Genomic DNA, 15,229 nt, shown 5'->3' with positions numbered 1-15,229 from the left:
TTTTAAAATTCACATTTGGTCTAAATATTGTAATTTAGGAGGATTGCTAGTTAATCTCTCTTTTGGATATGCGGATTGTAAGGGATTTGAGAAGAATATATCAATTTTTTTTAACACTTAAAAGTGAGCTGCTAAACTGAATCATAAATCTTTGATAACTTTCCATCTAGAATTCATGCAACATTTCAGAGATTAATGTATGGATATTTATCTCCTTCCCATTTAAAAAAAATAAAAGGTTAACTATAGAGAAACCCAGACCCCTGTCATATTTTAAAAGTTTCAACATGGACAGTAAAAAGGAAAAGTTGAAATTGTGCGTGGATTTAAATCATTGTACATAAATAACAATGCACAACATTCAACAGAATATTGATAATATATTTTTGAGCTTATCAAGCCTCATCTTCAATGTTAAGTATAATTTGAATTGGTAGGAAGTTTGTTTAATTAATTATTGAAATTTTGTACATTAGGGTTATGAGGATTTGTTACGACATAAAGCAGACAATGAAGTAAATAACACTCCTGTGTATGTAATTCGAAGTGGTAGGCTTGTCCAGACAAGATCACAAAACATAAGGGTAAGTCTCTAACAGATTTGGTGGAAAAGCGAAATTGAGGTGTGTGCAACATGTTTCAAAGATGAATTGAGATAAAATCCATTGTTTGATCATTACTTCCCTTTTGATTATACAGATACTGTGCAATTAATTAGTTTTCTTTTCTGTTTCTTGTTTGAATTTTCTCCAGAAGTTGTCAACACTTCATTAGCTGTGAGCAACATCCTTTTTGTTCCTCAATCTCTAGGCCTCTATCACAGACATTTTCTTTGCTACCAGGTCTCTTCCCCCGACTCCCATCAATCTAAAGAAGGATCCGGGCCCAATTAGATGTTTATCCATTTCCCGCGACAAAAGCTGCCTGACCAGCTGGGTTCATCCAGCAATTTGTTTTTTTGCTATTTAACCAAGTTATTTAGTTTAAGGGAAATAGTTTGCCCATAATATTAACTATGAAGGACACCAAAACAAGCCATGGAACTACAGGCAAATGAATCTGACGTCAGTAGTGGGAAAGTTGTTGGAGGGGATTCTGAGGGGACTGGATCTAATACCATTTGGATAGAAGGGGACTTGTGCATGGGAAATCATGTCTCACAAACCGAATAGTTTTTTTTCAGAGATCACCAGGGATTGATGAGGGCAGGACTGTGGACATTGTCTGTATTGACTTTAGCAAGGCCTTGACAAGTCCCACGTGGTAGGTCAGACTGGAAGGTTAGATCACATAGAATCCAAGATGAGCAAGCCAATAGGATTCAGTATTGTGTAGAAAGGAACTGCAGGTGCTGGTAAACAAAGGTAAACACAAAGTGCTGGAGTAACTCAGCGGGTCAGGTGGCATCTCTGGAGAAAAAGGATGGGTGACGTTTTGGGTCGAGACCTATCTTCAGACTGATATTAGAGAGGAAGGTCTCCCAGCTCCATGTGAGACACTTTCTCATTGCTCGAAAACTAGTGGATATAGGTTTTTTAAAAAAGCTCCCAGAGGAAAGGATAGAAGCAGATACAATTATGACTTTTAAAAGACATTTGGACAAATTTATGGATAGGAAAGGTGTTAAGGAATATGGGCTAAATGCAAGCAAATGGGACGAGCCCAGAATAGCAACTTGGTCAGCATGGACAGGTTAGGCCGAAGCAATACAGCATGGATACATGCTTATTGCACTCAGATTCCATGATTAAAGCTTGATTCCATTCAAGTGTGAAATCAAGATTTGTTTTCATGTAATTGATATTAACATTTGGAAAGCTTATTTACAATTGGTTGTCAATGTCAAATCAATTGGTATTTTAAAGAGTAGAATATTTTTACTTTTGTGGAATTTGGGCACAAGGGTGTCAAGAGGTATAATGATGATGGAATAAATTATGGCGTAGGTCACCTTTGTTTGATTGAATTTCATCAGGGGCTGAAGGGGTTGAATAGCCTACTTCAAACAAACCCAAGCAAAGAAGATAGACACAAGATGCCGGAGTAACTCAGCAAGTCAGGCAGCATCTCTGGAAAAAAAAGGAAGAGGTGATATTTTGGGTCAAAACCCTTCTTCAGATTGAGAGTCAGGGAAGAGAGAAACTAGAGGTATGAAAAGGTAAAGAGACGATCAGAGCCGGCACTGATGACCAAGGAAAGGTGGTGCCCACAATGGTCCATGGTTGTTTGTGGAAGAGGTGTTAACGAAGGGATATATAGATGCGGACAGTGGAACTGGCAGGGCGGCTAGGGTGGGGGAGGGGCGGAGAGAGAGGGAATGCAAAAGTTACTCGAAATTAGAGAAATCAAATTCGTACCACTGGGTTGTAAGCTGCCCAAACAAAATATGAGGTGCTGTTCCTCCAATATGTGCGTGGCCTCTCTGACAGTGGAGGAGGCCCAGGACAGAAAGGTCAGTCGGGGAATGGGAAGGGGAATTAACATGTTTGACAACTGGGAGATCGCGTAGGCCAAGGCGGACTGAGCGTAGGTGTTCAGCAACACGATCACCCGTTTGGTCTTGTCGATGTATAGGAGTCCACACCGAGAACAATGGATGCTTTAGATAACTCGAGAGTAATGAATGAAAAATTGGATTTGTAATGAGAGGTTAAATTTTAAATGTGTTGGATAGTTCACTAAAAATGATAATTTGTAATTCTGTAAGTTCTATATCTAAATTATTTCACTAATTTACAAAAGTGAACGAACTGTGTTAACCTTGCATTATGATTTTAATGTTGTACTATGTTGATTACTTATGCCCTCTGAAAAGGTTTTAACAAACCACTTGGTTAAGAAAGCAACACAAAAAAGCAAAGTGTGCTATCAGTTTCCTAAAGCAGCTGCCAAACGGCAAAAAGGGTTTAATAATCTTTGCCCACATCTTGAAATTCTAAAATATCAATGCAAATAATGATGTTTTTAAGCTGGTTTTTTTCAAACTATTTATCAGCTTTTTATTTCTACCTGTAGGTTGGTGACATTGTCAAAATAGAAAATGATCAAACATTTCCTACAGATTTAGTGCTGCTGTCAACTGACAATGAAAATGGGACTTGTTATGTCACTACAGCAAGCTTGGATGGAGAAACCAATCTGAAGGTCACTTTTATTTCCCGCATAAGTGTCTATTTTGATTAACTGTCTAGACCAAAAGTAAAGCTTGTATCTTTAAAGAGGAAAACTACAAAAGAATGTGAATAACTCAAGATTGCATTTTCAGTGCAAACTTGTTTGAACACAAAACATATTTTTGAATGTGCCCTTTTCTTTCTAAGTCCACCTGTAAATTAGTTTCTGATGCTTTATGCGTGTAGAAAATGTGAAAAGCATTTTTTAGATTGAGCAGTGAAGTTTCACAAACTGTGCGTTGAAATGTGCATGCTAGCTTTGTGTATTTTGGATTTCTGAGCTGTATTCCATTATGCAGTCGACAAAACATTAATCTAAAATTTTACATTTTTCTGGAAAAACATCTGCAGTTTTATTAACTAGAAGTGGTCACATTGGGAATGGTTATTTTCTGATCATTTCTTCCAAAATGGTGCATTAAATAAGTGTGGCATCAGGATGTCAATAACTATTCTGATTAATGTCTTTCTTTCCCTTTCCTCTCTGCATATACCCCAACTGCAAACAGCAGGTGCACATAAGACTCTTGCATTCCTCCATTTGGTTGGGGGTGCGTGGGATGGGTAAAGGATACAGATGTTACAATTGACATTAAATGACACTGGCTGAGAAATTAAACTACTCCCTGCCCCTCCCCCCTGGTGCACTGCTAGGGAACTTGAATGTACCCACCATTTATATGTAATAAACTGGTAAACAAACATGTAACTGCTGTTAAAATCACAATTTGCATGGATTCAGAAATGCAAAGGAAAGTAGTCAAAGTTATAGAATTCCAACTTAAAACAGTGAATTTTAAGAAAACAATGAATGCATTATGTCCTGTGAATTATGACCAGTGTGAAGTATTGCACATTTTATTGCACAATTCTGACATTGAATTAACCTGAACGAAGGAAAATAAAATCAAAGAAGTGTCAAAAAAACATGTTCAACCTGTTCAACCAATGTAGTCATCAACGAACTCAATAAAATATTGCACAGCCTTGTACAGTCGCACCTGTAACTTCTGAAGTACTACTGTGGCTATAAAGTGCTCTTACACCTAGTCGGCAATAGTAAATGCAAGTCTTTCTGGTGGTAAAGCAATAGAAGAACACAATCAGATTACATCTAATTCTAGACGACAAGCCAGAAACAATCCCTGCTATCAAAAGGTTGAGCTACAAGCTTGATGAATTTCGGGTATTTTCTGCTGAAAAAGAGACAGTTGTGAAATAATTGTCAAAAGTACCCTTTTATTTCCCATGATAATGCATAGTAGAAGTTAAATCAATAATGGCACTTCAGTCAAGCAATGTTAGCGGATGACTGCATAACATGGACCAGTCGGGTGTGGGAGGAAGCCATTGTGGGGGTTAACTAATATGTTTAAGAGCAGAAAGCAAGAGGGAGAGAGTGTGGAAAGGCAGAGCAGGAAGACACAAATATATGCGTTTTTAATTGTTTTTGCTGTTCGAATGAAAAACAAACTATAGCAAGCTGATGCATTGTTTTTTGAGAGTTATTAAAGGACAAATGTTGTCCAGGATAATTGCATAACTCCAAAGCAGGGCTGGAAGGCAAGGTGTATGCCCATCGAGGTTGACTGTAAAGGTTTTGCTGGGCAATTGCTCTACAAGGCCTGAGTGCACTGGGCATCACCAGAATGGAGAGAAGAGCCATCAAGAACACCACAGAGGCAGCGGAAAAAGCCTGGAGACGGCTCTGGATCAGGAGAGGAGGTCCATGGGGTGGAGCGAACACAAGTCGTGGTCTGATCAACCACGGCTGGGTCGCCCGGGCGACGGTGTCTGACCCGAAGCACCCAATGACCCCAGGTTACATTACAGATGATGTGCTCAGGAGTATCAAGAGATGTATTTTATCAATCATAACTCCATTGTTTTTTCTGTGAGTAAAGCTTTTGGATCATTTGTATCGAGATGGAAGTAGGTTTGTTACAGTAATAAACAACTGCCCTGGTGCTAAGGGATTAGATGGGGCAGAATTTGGCAAGCATGTCCAGGAATATTTTCCGAAGCAAAATATAGATGCCCCTACTAGAGAAGGGGACTGTACTTGATCTCTCAGGAAATGAGACTGGGAAAATAGTTGATGTGTTTGTGGAGAGGGAATTTGGGACTAATAATCATAATTCAAGAAAATCATAGAAAAAGATAGGACTGGTCCATGAAAGTCCTAAATTGGGGGAAGGCTAATTTCCATGGCTTCAGCCAGAAACTCTCAAAAGTTGATTGGGAGTGAATATTTACAAGTGACGAGTGGAGTGGCAAGTGGGGAAAATGTAAGTGTGATAAGAAGAGTTCAGAGCCAGTGGATCCTCGTTGGAGTGAAGGACAAGCTGGGCAATGAGACCTTGTTTGATGAAGTGTCTTGACATTCTGGTTAGGAAAAGACTGAGGCATATGTTTGGTATACAACGCAGAGATCGAGTGTGTTCCCCGAAGACCATAAGGAGTAGTCTGAAGAAGGAATTTAGCAGGGCAAAAGGGGGCCATGAGATATCCCTGACAGATAAGATGAAGGAGAATACCAAAAGGTTCAATAACTATATTGAGTAGAAGGGTAGCTCAGAAGAGACTATGTGCCCTTATGAATCAGTGTGGTATTCTATGTGTGGAGCAAGGGGTTAAATGAATAGCACAGGTTGAACACTGATTTTTCCGGCACCCTCGGTTCCAGAGGCTTTCTGGATTATCCGTTTTTCTGGACTAACGGGTCACTAATGACATCCCTCCCATGTCTCTAAAGCACCATGGAGTGCCAGAAACCTTTATAAAACAAATAGAAAATGTAAACTTAAAGTGAATGGAATGATCTTCCAACCCATCCCCGGCTCCCACCGTCTCCTCGGCCGTTTAGTGCCCCAATTCCGTCGCCACTCCCATCTAACAAGGTGCATCAGCGAGCCCTTCTTCACCCTCCGAAAGGACGCAAAGTGCTGGAGTAATTCAGCGGGTCAGGATCTCTGGAGAACACGGATACGCGACATCAGGACCCTTCTTCGGACTGATTCAGTCGGTGCAGCTACTCCAGCACATTGTGTTTCAATACGCCCACTCGGTCACTGTGAGGCACCCACCTGCCCCTCTCACCTGCTGTTGCTTCCAAGTTGGAGTGTGTGGGCAGCGATTGTGCCCGTCCCCACCCCCACCTCCTCCCCCCAGAGTCGCTGACAAACTCCACCTTGGAAGCAAAAGGAGTTATGAGGGGAGGTGACTGCATGAATCTATTAAATAGGCAGTAATCTTATTACAATTGTCTTGCTAAACTGTGAAATAAATGCAAAAGGGAAGAATGGATGGACATTCTCCAATTTAAGTTGATGGTATTAGCAATAAGGAAATTGAGCTTCTCTTTTTAGATGTTTAGTCAGTTTGTTAAGAGTTTTTTTTAAATTTTAAGCTTTGTGCTTCCTTTTAGACCCATCGTGCAGTTCCAGAAATAGCAATGTTGCGGGCCGTTTATCAGCTAGACACACTGAGGGCTGTTATAACCTGTCACCAACCTGAACCAGATTTATATAGGTGAGATAAAAGCACACTGTGGGAAATGAATAAATGCTATTTGTGAATGTCAGTTAATTTAAGTAGCAAACTTAGGTTTTACTTGTAAAAATATTTTCTCTGTATTAATATTTAAGGTTTTTTGCTTGTTTACAGATTCGTTGGTCAGATTGCAATAAGTAGCCCGGAAGGAGAAATAGTGAGGTATGAGATTTTATATCTTCCACTTTTCTGTGGAATTGATGAAGGTATTCTTCACTGAAAATGTTCCACAGCTACTAGAGGGGCGGCACGGTAGCGCAGCGGTAGAGTTGCTGCTTTACAGCGAATGCAGCGCCGGAGACTCAGGTTCGATCCTGACTACGGGTGCTGCACTGTAAGGAGTTTGTACGTTCTCCCCGTGACCTGCGTGGGTTTACTCCGAGATCTTCGGTTTCCTCCCACACTCCAAAGACGTACAGGTATGTAGGTTAATTGGCTGGGTAAATGTAAAAAAAAAAAATTGTCCCTAGTGGGTGTAGGATAGTGTTAATGTACGGGGATCACTGGGCGGCACGGACTTGGAGGGCCGAAAAGGCCTGTTTCCGGCTGTATGTATATGATATGATATGATAGACATGATAAAAAAAGAGTTTAATAAAAATACATTGTCAAAATGCAAACTAGCAAGTGTGGGAATATTTTGTAAGGACAAAATATTGAAGGGCAAAATAATCATCAATTTAAACTAATTGTATATAAATGGAGCACCAACAACACAGTAAAAGACAAAAAAAAAGCTGGAATAACTTAGGTCTGGCAGCATCTCTGGGGAACATGTATGGGTGGGGGGAGGAAGGGGAGAGAGAGCTGGAAAGGAGGAGGGGCAGGATAAAGCCTGGCGAGTTGTAGATGCGTACAACTGAGAGGGGGTTTTGATGGGCAGGATAAAGACCAGTGATGAAAAGAGAAAAAGTGTAAATAAGAACAGAAGAAGTTATGAGACTCGAGGAAGGAGATATAGGGCAGGTGTGGCATCTCCTGCAGCTATAGGCGAAAGTAGGTAGTGAGGGGGTGGTTTGGTGGAAAGAGATGAGTGAACCAAGAAATTGCAGGGGCCATGGGCTTTGCGGAAGACGGAAAGAGGTGAGGATGGGAAGATGTGTCAGGTGGTGGGATTACATTGAAGTTGTCAGAAACGTCGGAGAATGATGTGCTGGCGGGGTGATAGGTGAGGACCATGCAAACTCTATCCTTGTTCTGCTGGGAGGAGGGGGAGCGAGAGCAGAACTACAGGAAGTGGAGAAGCGGGAAGGGATCCATCTATAACAACAAGGGAAACCATGTTTATTAAAAAAAGAAAGAAGACATCTTGGATGTCCTGGAAAGGAAGGCCTCATCTTGGGAGGAAATGCCCAGACACGGAGAAATAACAATGTGGGATAGCGTCTTTGCAAGAGGCAGGGTGGGAGAAGATGTAGTCTAAATAATTGCAGGAGTCAATAGGTTTGTAGTAGTTGTCAGTCGATGGTCTGTTGTCTGTGATGGAGACAGAGATCAAGAAAGGAGAGATAGGTGTCAGAGATAGTCCAAGGTCCCTACTACTAAGCACTGAATGGATTGAATACTCTTGACCCGAAACGTCACCCATTCCTTCTCCAGAGATGCTGCCTGACCCGCTGAGTTACTCCAGCTTTTTGTGTCTATCTTCGGTTTAAACCAGCATCTGCAGTTTCTTCTTACACAAAATGCTGGAGTAACTTGGACAGGCAGCATCCCTGGAGAGAAGGAATGGGTGACGTTTCAGGTCGAGACCCTTCTTCAGTCTCGACCCAAAACATCACCAATTCCTTCTCTCCAGAGATGCTGCCTGTCCCACTGACTTACTCCAGCTTTTTGTTTCTACTCCAGCATTTTGTTTCTTCACTGAATGGATTTTTCTCATTTACATTTTATTTAGCAAGCAGTTGGATACACTCCAGCAAAGTCCAGTCACGAATTAACAAGATGTTTTAGAAGTGATTTTTAGTTAAAGCAACTACAACTGTAAATGTTTTGGTAACATGCTGCTATGCTTTGTCTGTTTTTCTTTTCAGCATTAATGTATCTGCAATAAAATAATTGAATTGGCATCTTTAGCTGCACTCAGAAGATAAATTGAACACGTTAATTCATGTTGTGTAAAAGATTTTTGGATATGTAACCTTGAAGCAACTTTGGATTGAAACATTGCTAAATAATAAATTCCTCTGTTTCCTTAGACCTCTGGGACCAGAAAACCTTCTACTTAAAGGAGCAAGTTTGAAAAATACCACCCAAGTTTTTGGTACCAAGATTTTTTTTTATATTTGTGTGTTCCAACCAAGTTAAATTACTCACAAAATGCTGGAGTAACTCAGCAGGTCAGGCAGCATCTCGGGAGATCCCGAAACGTCACCCATTCCTTCTCTCCCGAGATGCTGCCTGACCTGCTGAGTTACTCCAGCATTTTGTGAATAAATACCTTCGATTTGTACCAGCATCTGCAGTTATCTTCTTATAAGTTAAATTACTTTTGACTAGAAACTGTATTAACAGCAAATTTAGAAAAATTGCACTACAAACTATTCAGAAAATATCCATTAATAATTATGTCTGCTTGTGAAATTGTCTGAAATATATCCAACAATATTCAAGTGGTTAAACTCATTGGTTGGTGAAAGTTGATTTACCATAACCTACATTTTACCTATTTTAGTATAGGGATAATAATGTAAGTCAGAGATAAATTAGAGTAGATATACAAAGTTATACTGCTCCTGTGCTGCCTTCTGCCTTGCAGCTTCAAGTTCCCAAATATATCAGCATTTGTCTTTCCTACGTATTCAACGCAGAGTTTGTTCTATTGCTGCAAGAAAAAAACTGCAGATGCTGGTTAAAATCGAAGGTAGACACAAAATGCTGGAGTAACTCAGCGGATCAGGCAGCATCTCGGGAGAGAAGGAATGGGTGACTTTTCGGGTCGAAACGTCATCCATTTCCTCTCTCGCGAGATGCTGCCTGACCCGCTGAGTTACTCCAGCATTTTGTGTTTACCTTGTTCTATTGCTGTATGACAATACATTTCTAAACAATAGTTGCACTTAAATATATATTCAATAGTTTTTTATTTGACTATTTCTGGCAAAAGTCACTTTGATTTAATAACAATTTGAAATTCATGATGTAACACAAAAAAGTATGGCAATTCATCTTAAGAGAAGGATTAGAAGATCTAAAGAAGCATTGCAACTTTCAAGACAAGGTTATCATGTCTAACAGAATTAAGAATGCTATTATAAAATGCATTGGGTTCATATACATTAGGTATTTCAATTGCACGCTTTATATCCAATCATTCCAATGGAAGGAACGGTTTAGAAACTTGGCAGATGGTTAATCACAGCAGTTGGTAATGTGCTACAAAAATAATATAAATGGATATGCGTTGCTTGTCCTTAGCAGCTGGTTGGCTGTTCAGGTTTAAAAAAACGCTTGAAGCTAATAAACTTAGATGAAAGGCGAAGGCCAGTAGATCGTAACAACTCCGACTTCTTCAACTTTAGATAGTTCCTCTGTCCCTCTCTTCCTCTCCTCCTTCCCAGATCTCCCTCTATCTTCCTGTCCAGGGAACCACAGGCCAGTGAGCTTTGCGCCAGTGGTAGGGAAACTAGTGGAGATAATTCTGCGAGATAGAGTTTGCTTCCATTTGGAAGAGAATGGGCTAATTGCGGATAGCCTGCACAACTTTGTACGTGACAGGTCATGACTCACTAACTTGATTGAGTTTTTTTGAGAAGATGACAAAGGAGATTGATGAAGGTAGGGCGCTGGATGGTGTAGACATGGATTTTAGAAAGGCTTTTGATAAGGTCCTTCATGTTAGGTTGATCCAAAAGATTAAGGTGTATGGGATTCGCAATGACTTCGTTGTATGGATTCGAAACTGGCTTATTCACAGAAGACAGTTGTGGAAGGTAAATATTCTGGATGGAAGTCTACTGCAGTCACCACCCCAGCCGCCAACCCCTACCTGCACTCGGGCCGCCCGCAACCAATGACCGCCTGGATCCTCGTCTCTCCCCGGCGGCCTGCTGGCGGCCTGCTGGCGGCCGGGGAGAGACGAGGATCCAGGTCGCCATTGGTTGCGGGCGGCCAGAGTGCAGGTAGGGGTTGGCGGCCGGCGACTGCAGTGGTGACTGCAGCAGCAGTTGCAGCAGCAACAGTAGCAACTACGCTGATGTTGGTGATGGAGGTGGTAGTGGTGGCAGATGGTGGCAACGCGGGAGTGATCCAGTTGACGGCGTGGGAGCGGCCGGGATGCCAATCGGAGTGGCAGCACGGGCAGTAGTGGCATCGGCAGCCCTGGCTGGCAGTGAAGGTCAGTAGGGCAGTCCACTATAACTGAAATCTGTTATGGATAGGTCTGTAAAAACGAGGGTTTACTGTAAATAAATGACATAGACATATAAATGTACATGGGTTGGTGAGTATTTTTGGTGATGACACCAAAACTGGAGGGGTTGCAGGCAGCAAGGAACGCTGTCAGAAGCACGCTGTCAGAAGATGCAGCGGGATATAGATTAGCTGCAGAAATGTGTGGAAAAATAGAGTTTAACCTGAGCAAGTGTGAGGTGTTGCATTTTGGGAGGTTGAATGTAAGGAGAGAGTATACAGTCCCTAAGACCCTAATGACGTTGATGTGCAGAGGGATATTGGAGTCCAAGTTCTTAGTTCTTAAAGGTGGCAGCACAGTAGATAGGGTGGTAAAGAGGGCACATGGTATGCTTACTTTCATTGCTAGGGCTTTGAATATAACAGTCAGGAAGTCTTGATGCAGTTCGATTGAACTCTGGTTAGGCTGCATTTGGAGTATTGCATGCAGTTCTGGTTGCCCTATTACAGGAAAGATGGGGAGACCTCAGAGAGTGTACAGAGAATGTTTATCACAATGCTGGTTGGATTAGAGGGTTTCGGCTACTGGGGAAGGTTGTATAGACTTGGATTGTTTTTCTGGAACTTCAGAGGTTATGGGGAGATTGAACATGGAAACATGGAAAGTAGGTGCAGGAATATGCCATTCGGCTTTTCGAGCCAGCACCATCATTCAATATGATCATGGTTGATCGTCCAAAATCAGTACCCCATTCCTGCTTGCTCCCTATATCCCTTGATTACGTTAGCTGTAAGAGCTATATCTGACTCTCTCTCTTAAATACATCCAATATTAGTGATAAATATTTGTATACCAAGTAGAAATCTTCTCATACTGGAAAGTACCATTATATGTAGTTACCAAACACAAGTTATACTAATATTGTAACACAAAATTTATCTCTTGCTGCAGTAGCTAACTTGCAAATACCACAGATATAATTTGATGTACAAATGGGGATCATTCCCATCCAATGTGTTTCCAGACCTTGCTAACCAGTTATCATAACATTTCTCCATTCTGAATCCCTGAATACAATTATTGTTACTGAATCTTTGCTTTGCATTCTTAATTCCAAATATGTTCATCTCATTTTGAATAATTGCAAATGTCAAAGCTAACTACCAAAATGGGATGTATCAGAGGTAGGAGAAGTGTAATTGCATTTGTTTCATTGCATTTGTTTCGTTGCAATTGCATGACATCAAATCTGTCATTTCTGAAATAAGAATATTAAATGCTTTCTCATATTTTGCTTAAATGATTGCAAGGGCCTAAAATGTGGATTTCACGTGGGGAAAGCTGGCTGTTGTTAACCTCCTAATTGTTAATAGATTTCTCTGAATTAGAACTCCATGCAAATAGAACATATTCAATTAGAGATTGACACAAAATACTGGGGTAACTCAATGGAACTGGCAGCATCTCTGGAGAGAAGGAATGGGTGATGTCATTTATTCCTTCTCTGCAGAGAGGCTGCCTGGTCCACTGAGTTACTCCAGCATTATATGTCTGTCTGGTTTAAACCAGTATCGGCAGTTCCTTCCTACACATATTCTAGAGTGCCAGATCTGAAACCATAACTTAGCAAAGCCATTATTTCAAGAATCCTAAACGATATACAATGCTATCAGAAGTTCCTTAATCTTACCAACTAAGAGCTTTATGTACTGGTATTGACATCATGCTACTTGTAAAGGGAATGTATGTGCATTTCTTTGTTAGAAATATTGCTTCATCTGACAACACCTTAATATTCATGAATTCTCCTATTTTACATTAGTAAATATGGTTATGCTTATGATTTTCAGGTGTGGCTGTTTACACAGGAATGGATGCTAAAATTGCCTTGAACTACAAAAGCAAATCACAGAAACGTTCCTCTGTAGAAAAGTGAGTATATTTTCATGAACGTTTAAGGACAAGACTTTCTTTTAAATAAGCAAACCTGGATGGAGGAATGAAACAAAAATGCCATTCTGTCAATGTAGTCTGTCATTAAAAACATATTAGAGATGCCTAGTGGATCAGACAGTATCTTGGATAGTTTCATGTGCGAGTGAGCAGTTGTGAGGAGCAGCAACATGAGAGATTTCAAACGCAGCTGTATGCATGAGGCTAGTTTTGCTTAGTGGGAGCAGCTGATAGGAGGGGCAGCCATTGGGGAGCAGGTGCTGTGTGGGGACAAAGTGGTGTGTGTGAGGGTGATAGCCACGTCAGGTAAGGTCTGGGTTTTTTTGTAACTCTTCCCTTGTTTTAGTGCAGAAGGGCACTGATATACTCCTTCTGCAGGATATAGTAAGTCAGTGAAACCAATATCCTGACAAGCAGAAGACAGACACAAAGTGCTGTAGTAACTCAGTGGGTCAGGCAGCATCTCCGGAGAAAAGGAATAGGTGACATTTCGGGTCAAGACCCTTCTTCAGACAGTCAGTGGAAAGGGGAACGAGAGATATAGACGGTACTTAGGAGAAATGAATGGAAGACATGCAAAATGAATGGAAGACATGATAATCAAGGAAATGTGGGGCACACAATAGGCCATTGGTGGCTGTGGGATAGATAACAACGAGTATACAGACAGAGGAACTCAACAGGACGACAGAGAAGCTAGTATGGCAACTAGGGTGGGGATGGGACGGAGACAGAGGGGATGCAAGGGTCACTTGAAGTTAGTGAAATCAATATTCATACCATTGGGTTGTAAGCTGCTGAAGTGAAATATGAGATTTTCTCCAGAGATGCAGCCTGGCATGCTGAGTTACTCCAGCCTTTTGTGTCTGTCTTCTGTTTAAACCAGCATCTGCAGTTCCTCTCCACATCCTGACATTTGGCGCATTGGCTTACAGTGAATATAGAGATTGGGATATTGTGTAGCAGTTGTACAAGATGTTTTCCATTGTATGTGAATGTAGGAAATTATAATTGTTAGAGTTGGACCAAAGAATGCTGGTTTATTGGGTTTGGAGTGGGAAAGTAGAAATGATCTAGAAAATCAATCATCTTTTATCTTAATTATCTGAAGAAGGGCCTCAACCCGAAACGTCACCCATTCCTCCTCTCCAGAAATGCTGCCTGTCCCGCTGAGTTACTCCAGCATTTTGTGTCTACCTTCCATTATCTTTTGAATGATGGAGTAAACAAGAATCTGGCTTATTGTATAGTTTCTTATACTTGCTTTCAATCTAAGTGGTCTTAACCAGTTTTTACCACTATATAATTTGAAAAGCATGCGTGCAAAATTGAATTGATGTGAAGAGAAACTTAACCAGATATTTCCATATTTCTTTCCATGTAGGTCTATGAACACTTTTCTGATTGTCTTTCTGGAAATTCTCGTGATTGAAGCAGTTGTTAGTACTATCTTAAAATATAGTTGGTTGCGTGAATCTCCATACAATGAAAGAACTGTACAAGAAAAAAACAGTAGCAGAGTGAGTATGGCTACATTTTAACAAAATCTAATTTTACACGCTATTTTCAATATTAAATCGTATTCATATTTGCATTAAATATAATGATTTTCAGGTAGTTATTATTTTAAGTATAAACCTTTTTTTTCGTGTTACAAGGAGCTTCAAAATGGTAAATTCTGGTAAATGTAATGTTTCATGTGATTTGTATAATGTGTCTCCATTTTGAATAATATATTCGTTGTAACTACCCAACACTTGAACTGCAACTTATATAAGTGTGAGTTTGAGTATTTACAACGTGTGCTTTAAATGCCAACTCTACTGCATAAACGTAGGCAGTCACTTGGGATCAAGGAGGACATCTACTCTGGTTTAGTGGATTGTAAGGTTGTTAATGAGATCAATGTGGGACAACAAACCGTTGCACAGATTGAGCAGGAGGCACCTTTGTTGGCAGTTTGTGAGCTGGTCTGTTCTTTCTGCTGCTTAAGGACTATCTGCATGGCCACAAGATTCTCAATATGATGCTGAATGTATCCTCTGCAGTGGTCATGGACTTGGGATTCCCAAGAGTCAATAGGATATGCGGCATTTCAACAAGGAGGCTTTGAATCCTTTTCTCTTTCAGTTTAGTAATCTTTCCCACTAAAGAGCTTGGAATATAGCCTGTGCTTCAAGCGTCTGGTGCCAGGCATGCA

The 15,229-nt window shown here is 40.7% G+C and overlaps 1 protein-coding gene across 5 annotated transcripts in view; it reads left to right on the top strand.

Moving 5' to 3' along the window:
• The window catches only part of atp11b (ATPase phospholipid transporting 11B), a 148,825-nt gene that overhangs the window by 23,203 nt on the left and 110,393 nt on the right, over window positions 1-15,229 (top strand). For all 5 annotated transcript variants that reach the window (XM_078410212.1, XM_078410211.1, XM_078410207.1 and 2 more), the window contains exons 5-11: window positions 477-584; window positions 3,016-3,144; window positions 6,601-6,704; window positions 6,840-6,887; window positions 8,924-8,988; window positions 12,927-13,008; window positions 14,414-14,549. In XM_078410212.1, the coding sequence (XP_078266338.1) occupies window positions 477-584; window positions 3,016-3,144; window positions 6,601-6,704; window positions 6,840-6,887; window positions 8,924-8,988; window positions 12,927-13,008; window positions 14,414-14,549 (672 nt within the window). The remainder of the gene's footprint in view (window positions 1-476; window positions 585-3,015; window positions 3,145-6,600; window positions 6,705-6,839; window positions 6,888-8,923; window positions 8,989-12,926; window positions 13,009-14,413; window positions 14,550-15,229) is intronic.

The sequence above is a fragment of the Rhinoraja longicauda genome, chromosome 13 (genome assembly GCF_053455715.1).
Source record: "Rhinoraja longicauda isolate Sanriku21f chromosome 13, sRhiLon1.1, whole genome shotgun sequence".
Taxonomy (NCBI): Eukaryota; Metazoa; Chordata; class Chondrichthyes; order Rajiformes; family Arhynchobatidae; genus Rhinoraja; species Rhinoraja longicauda.
The sequence above is the reverse complement of the archived record's forward strand: the minus strand, read 5'-3'. Positions and strand labels throughout refer to the sequence as shown.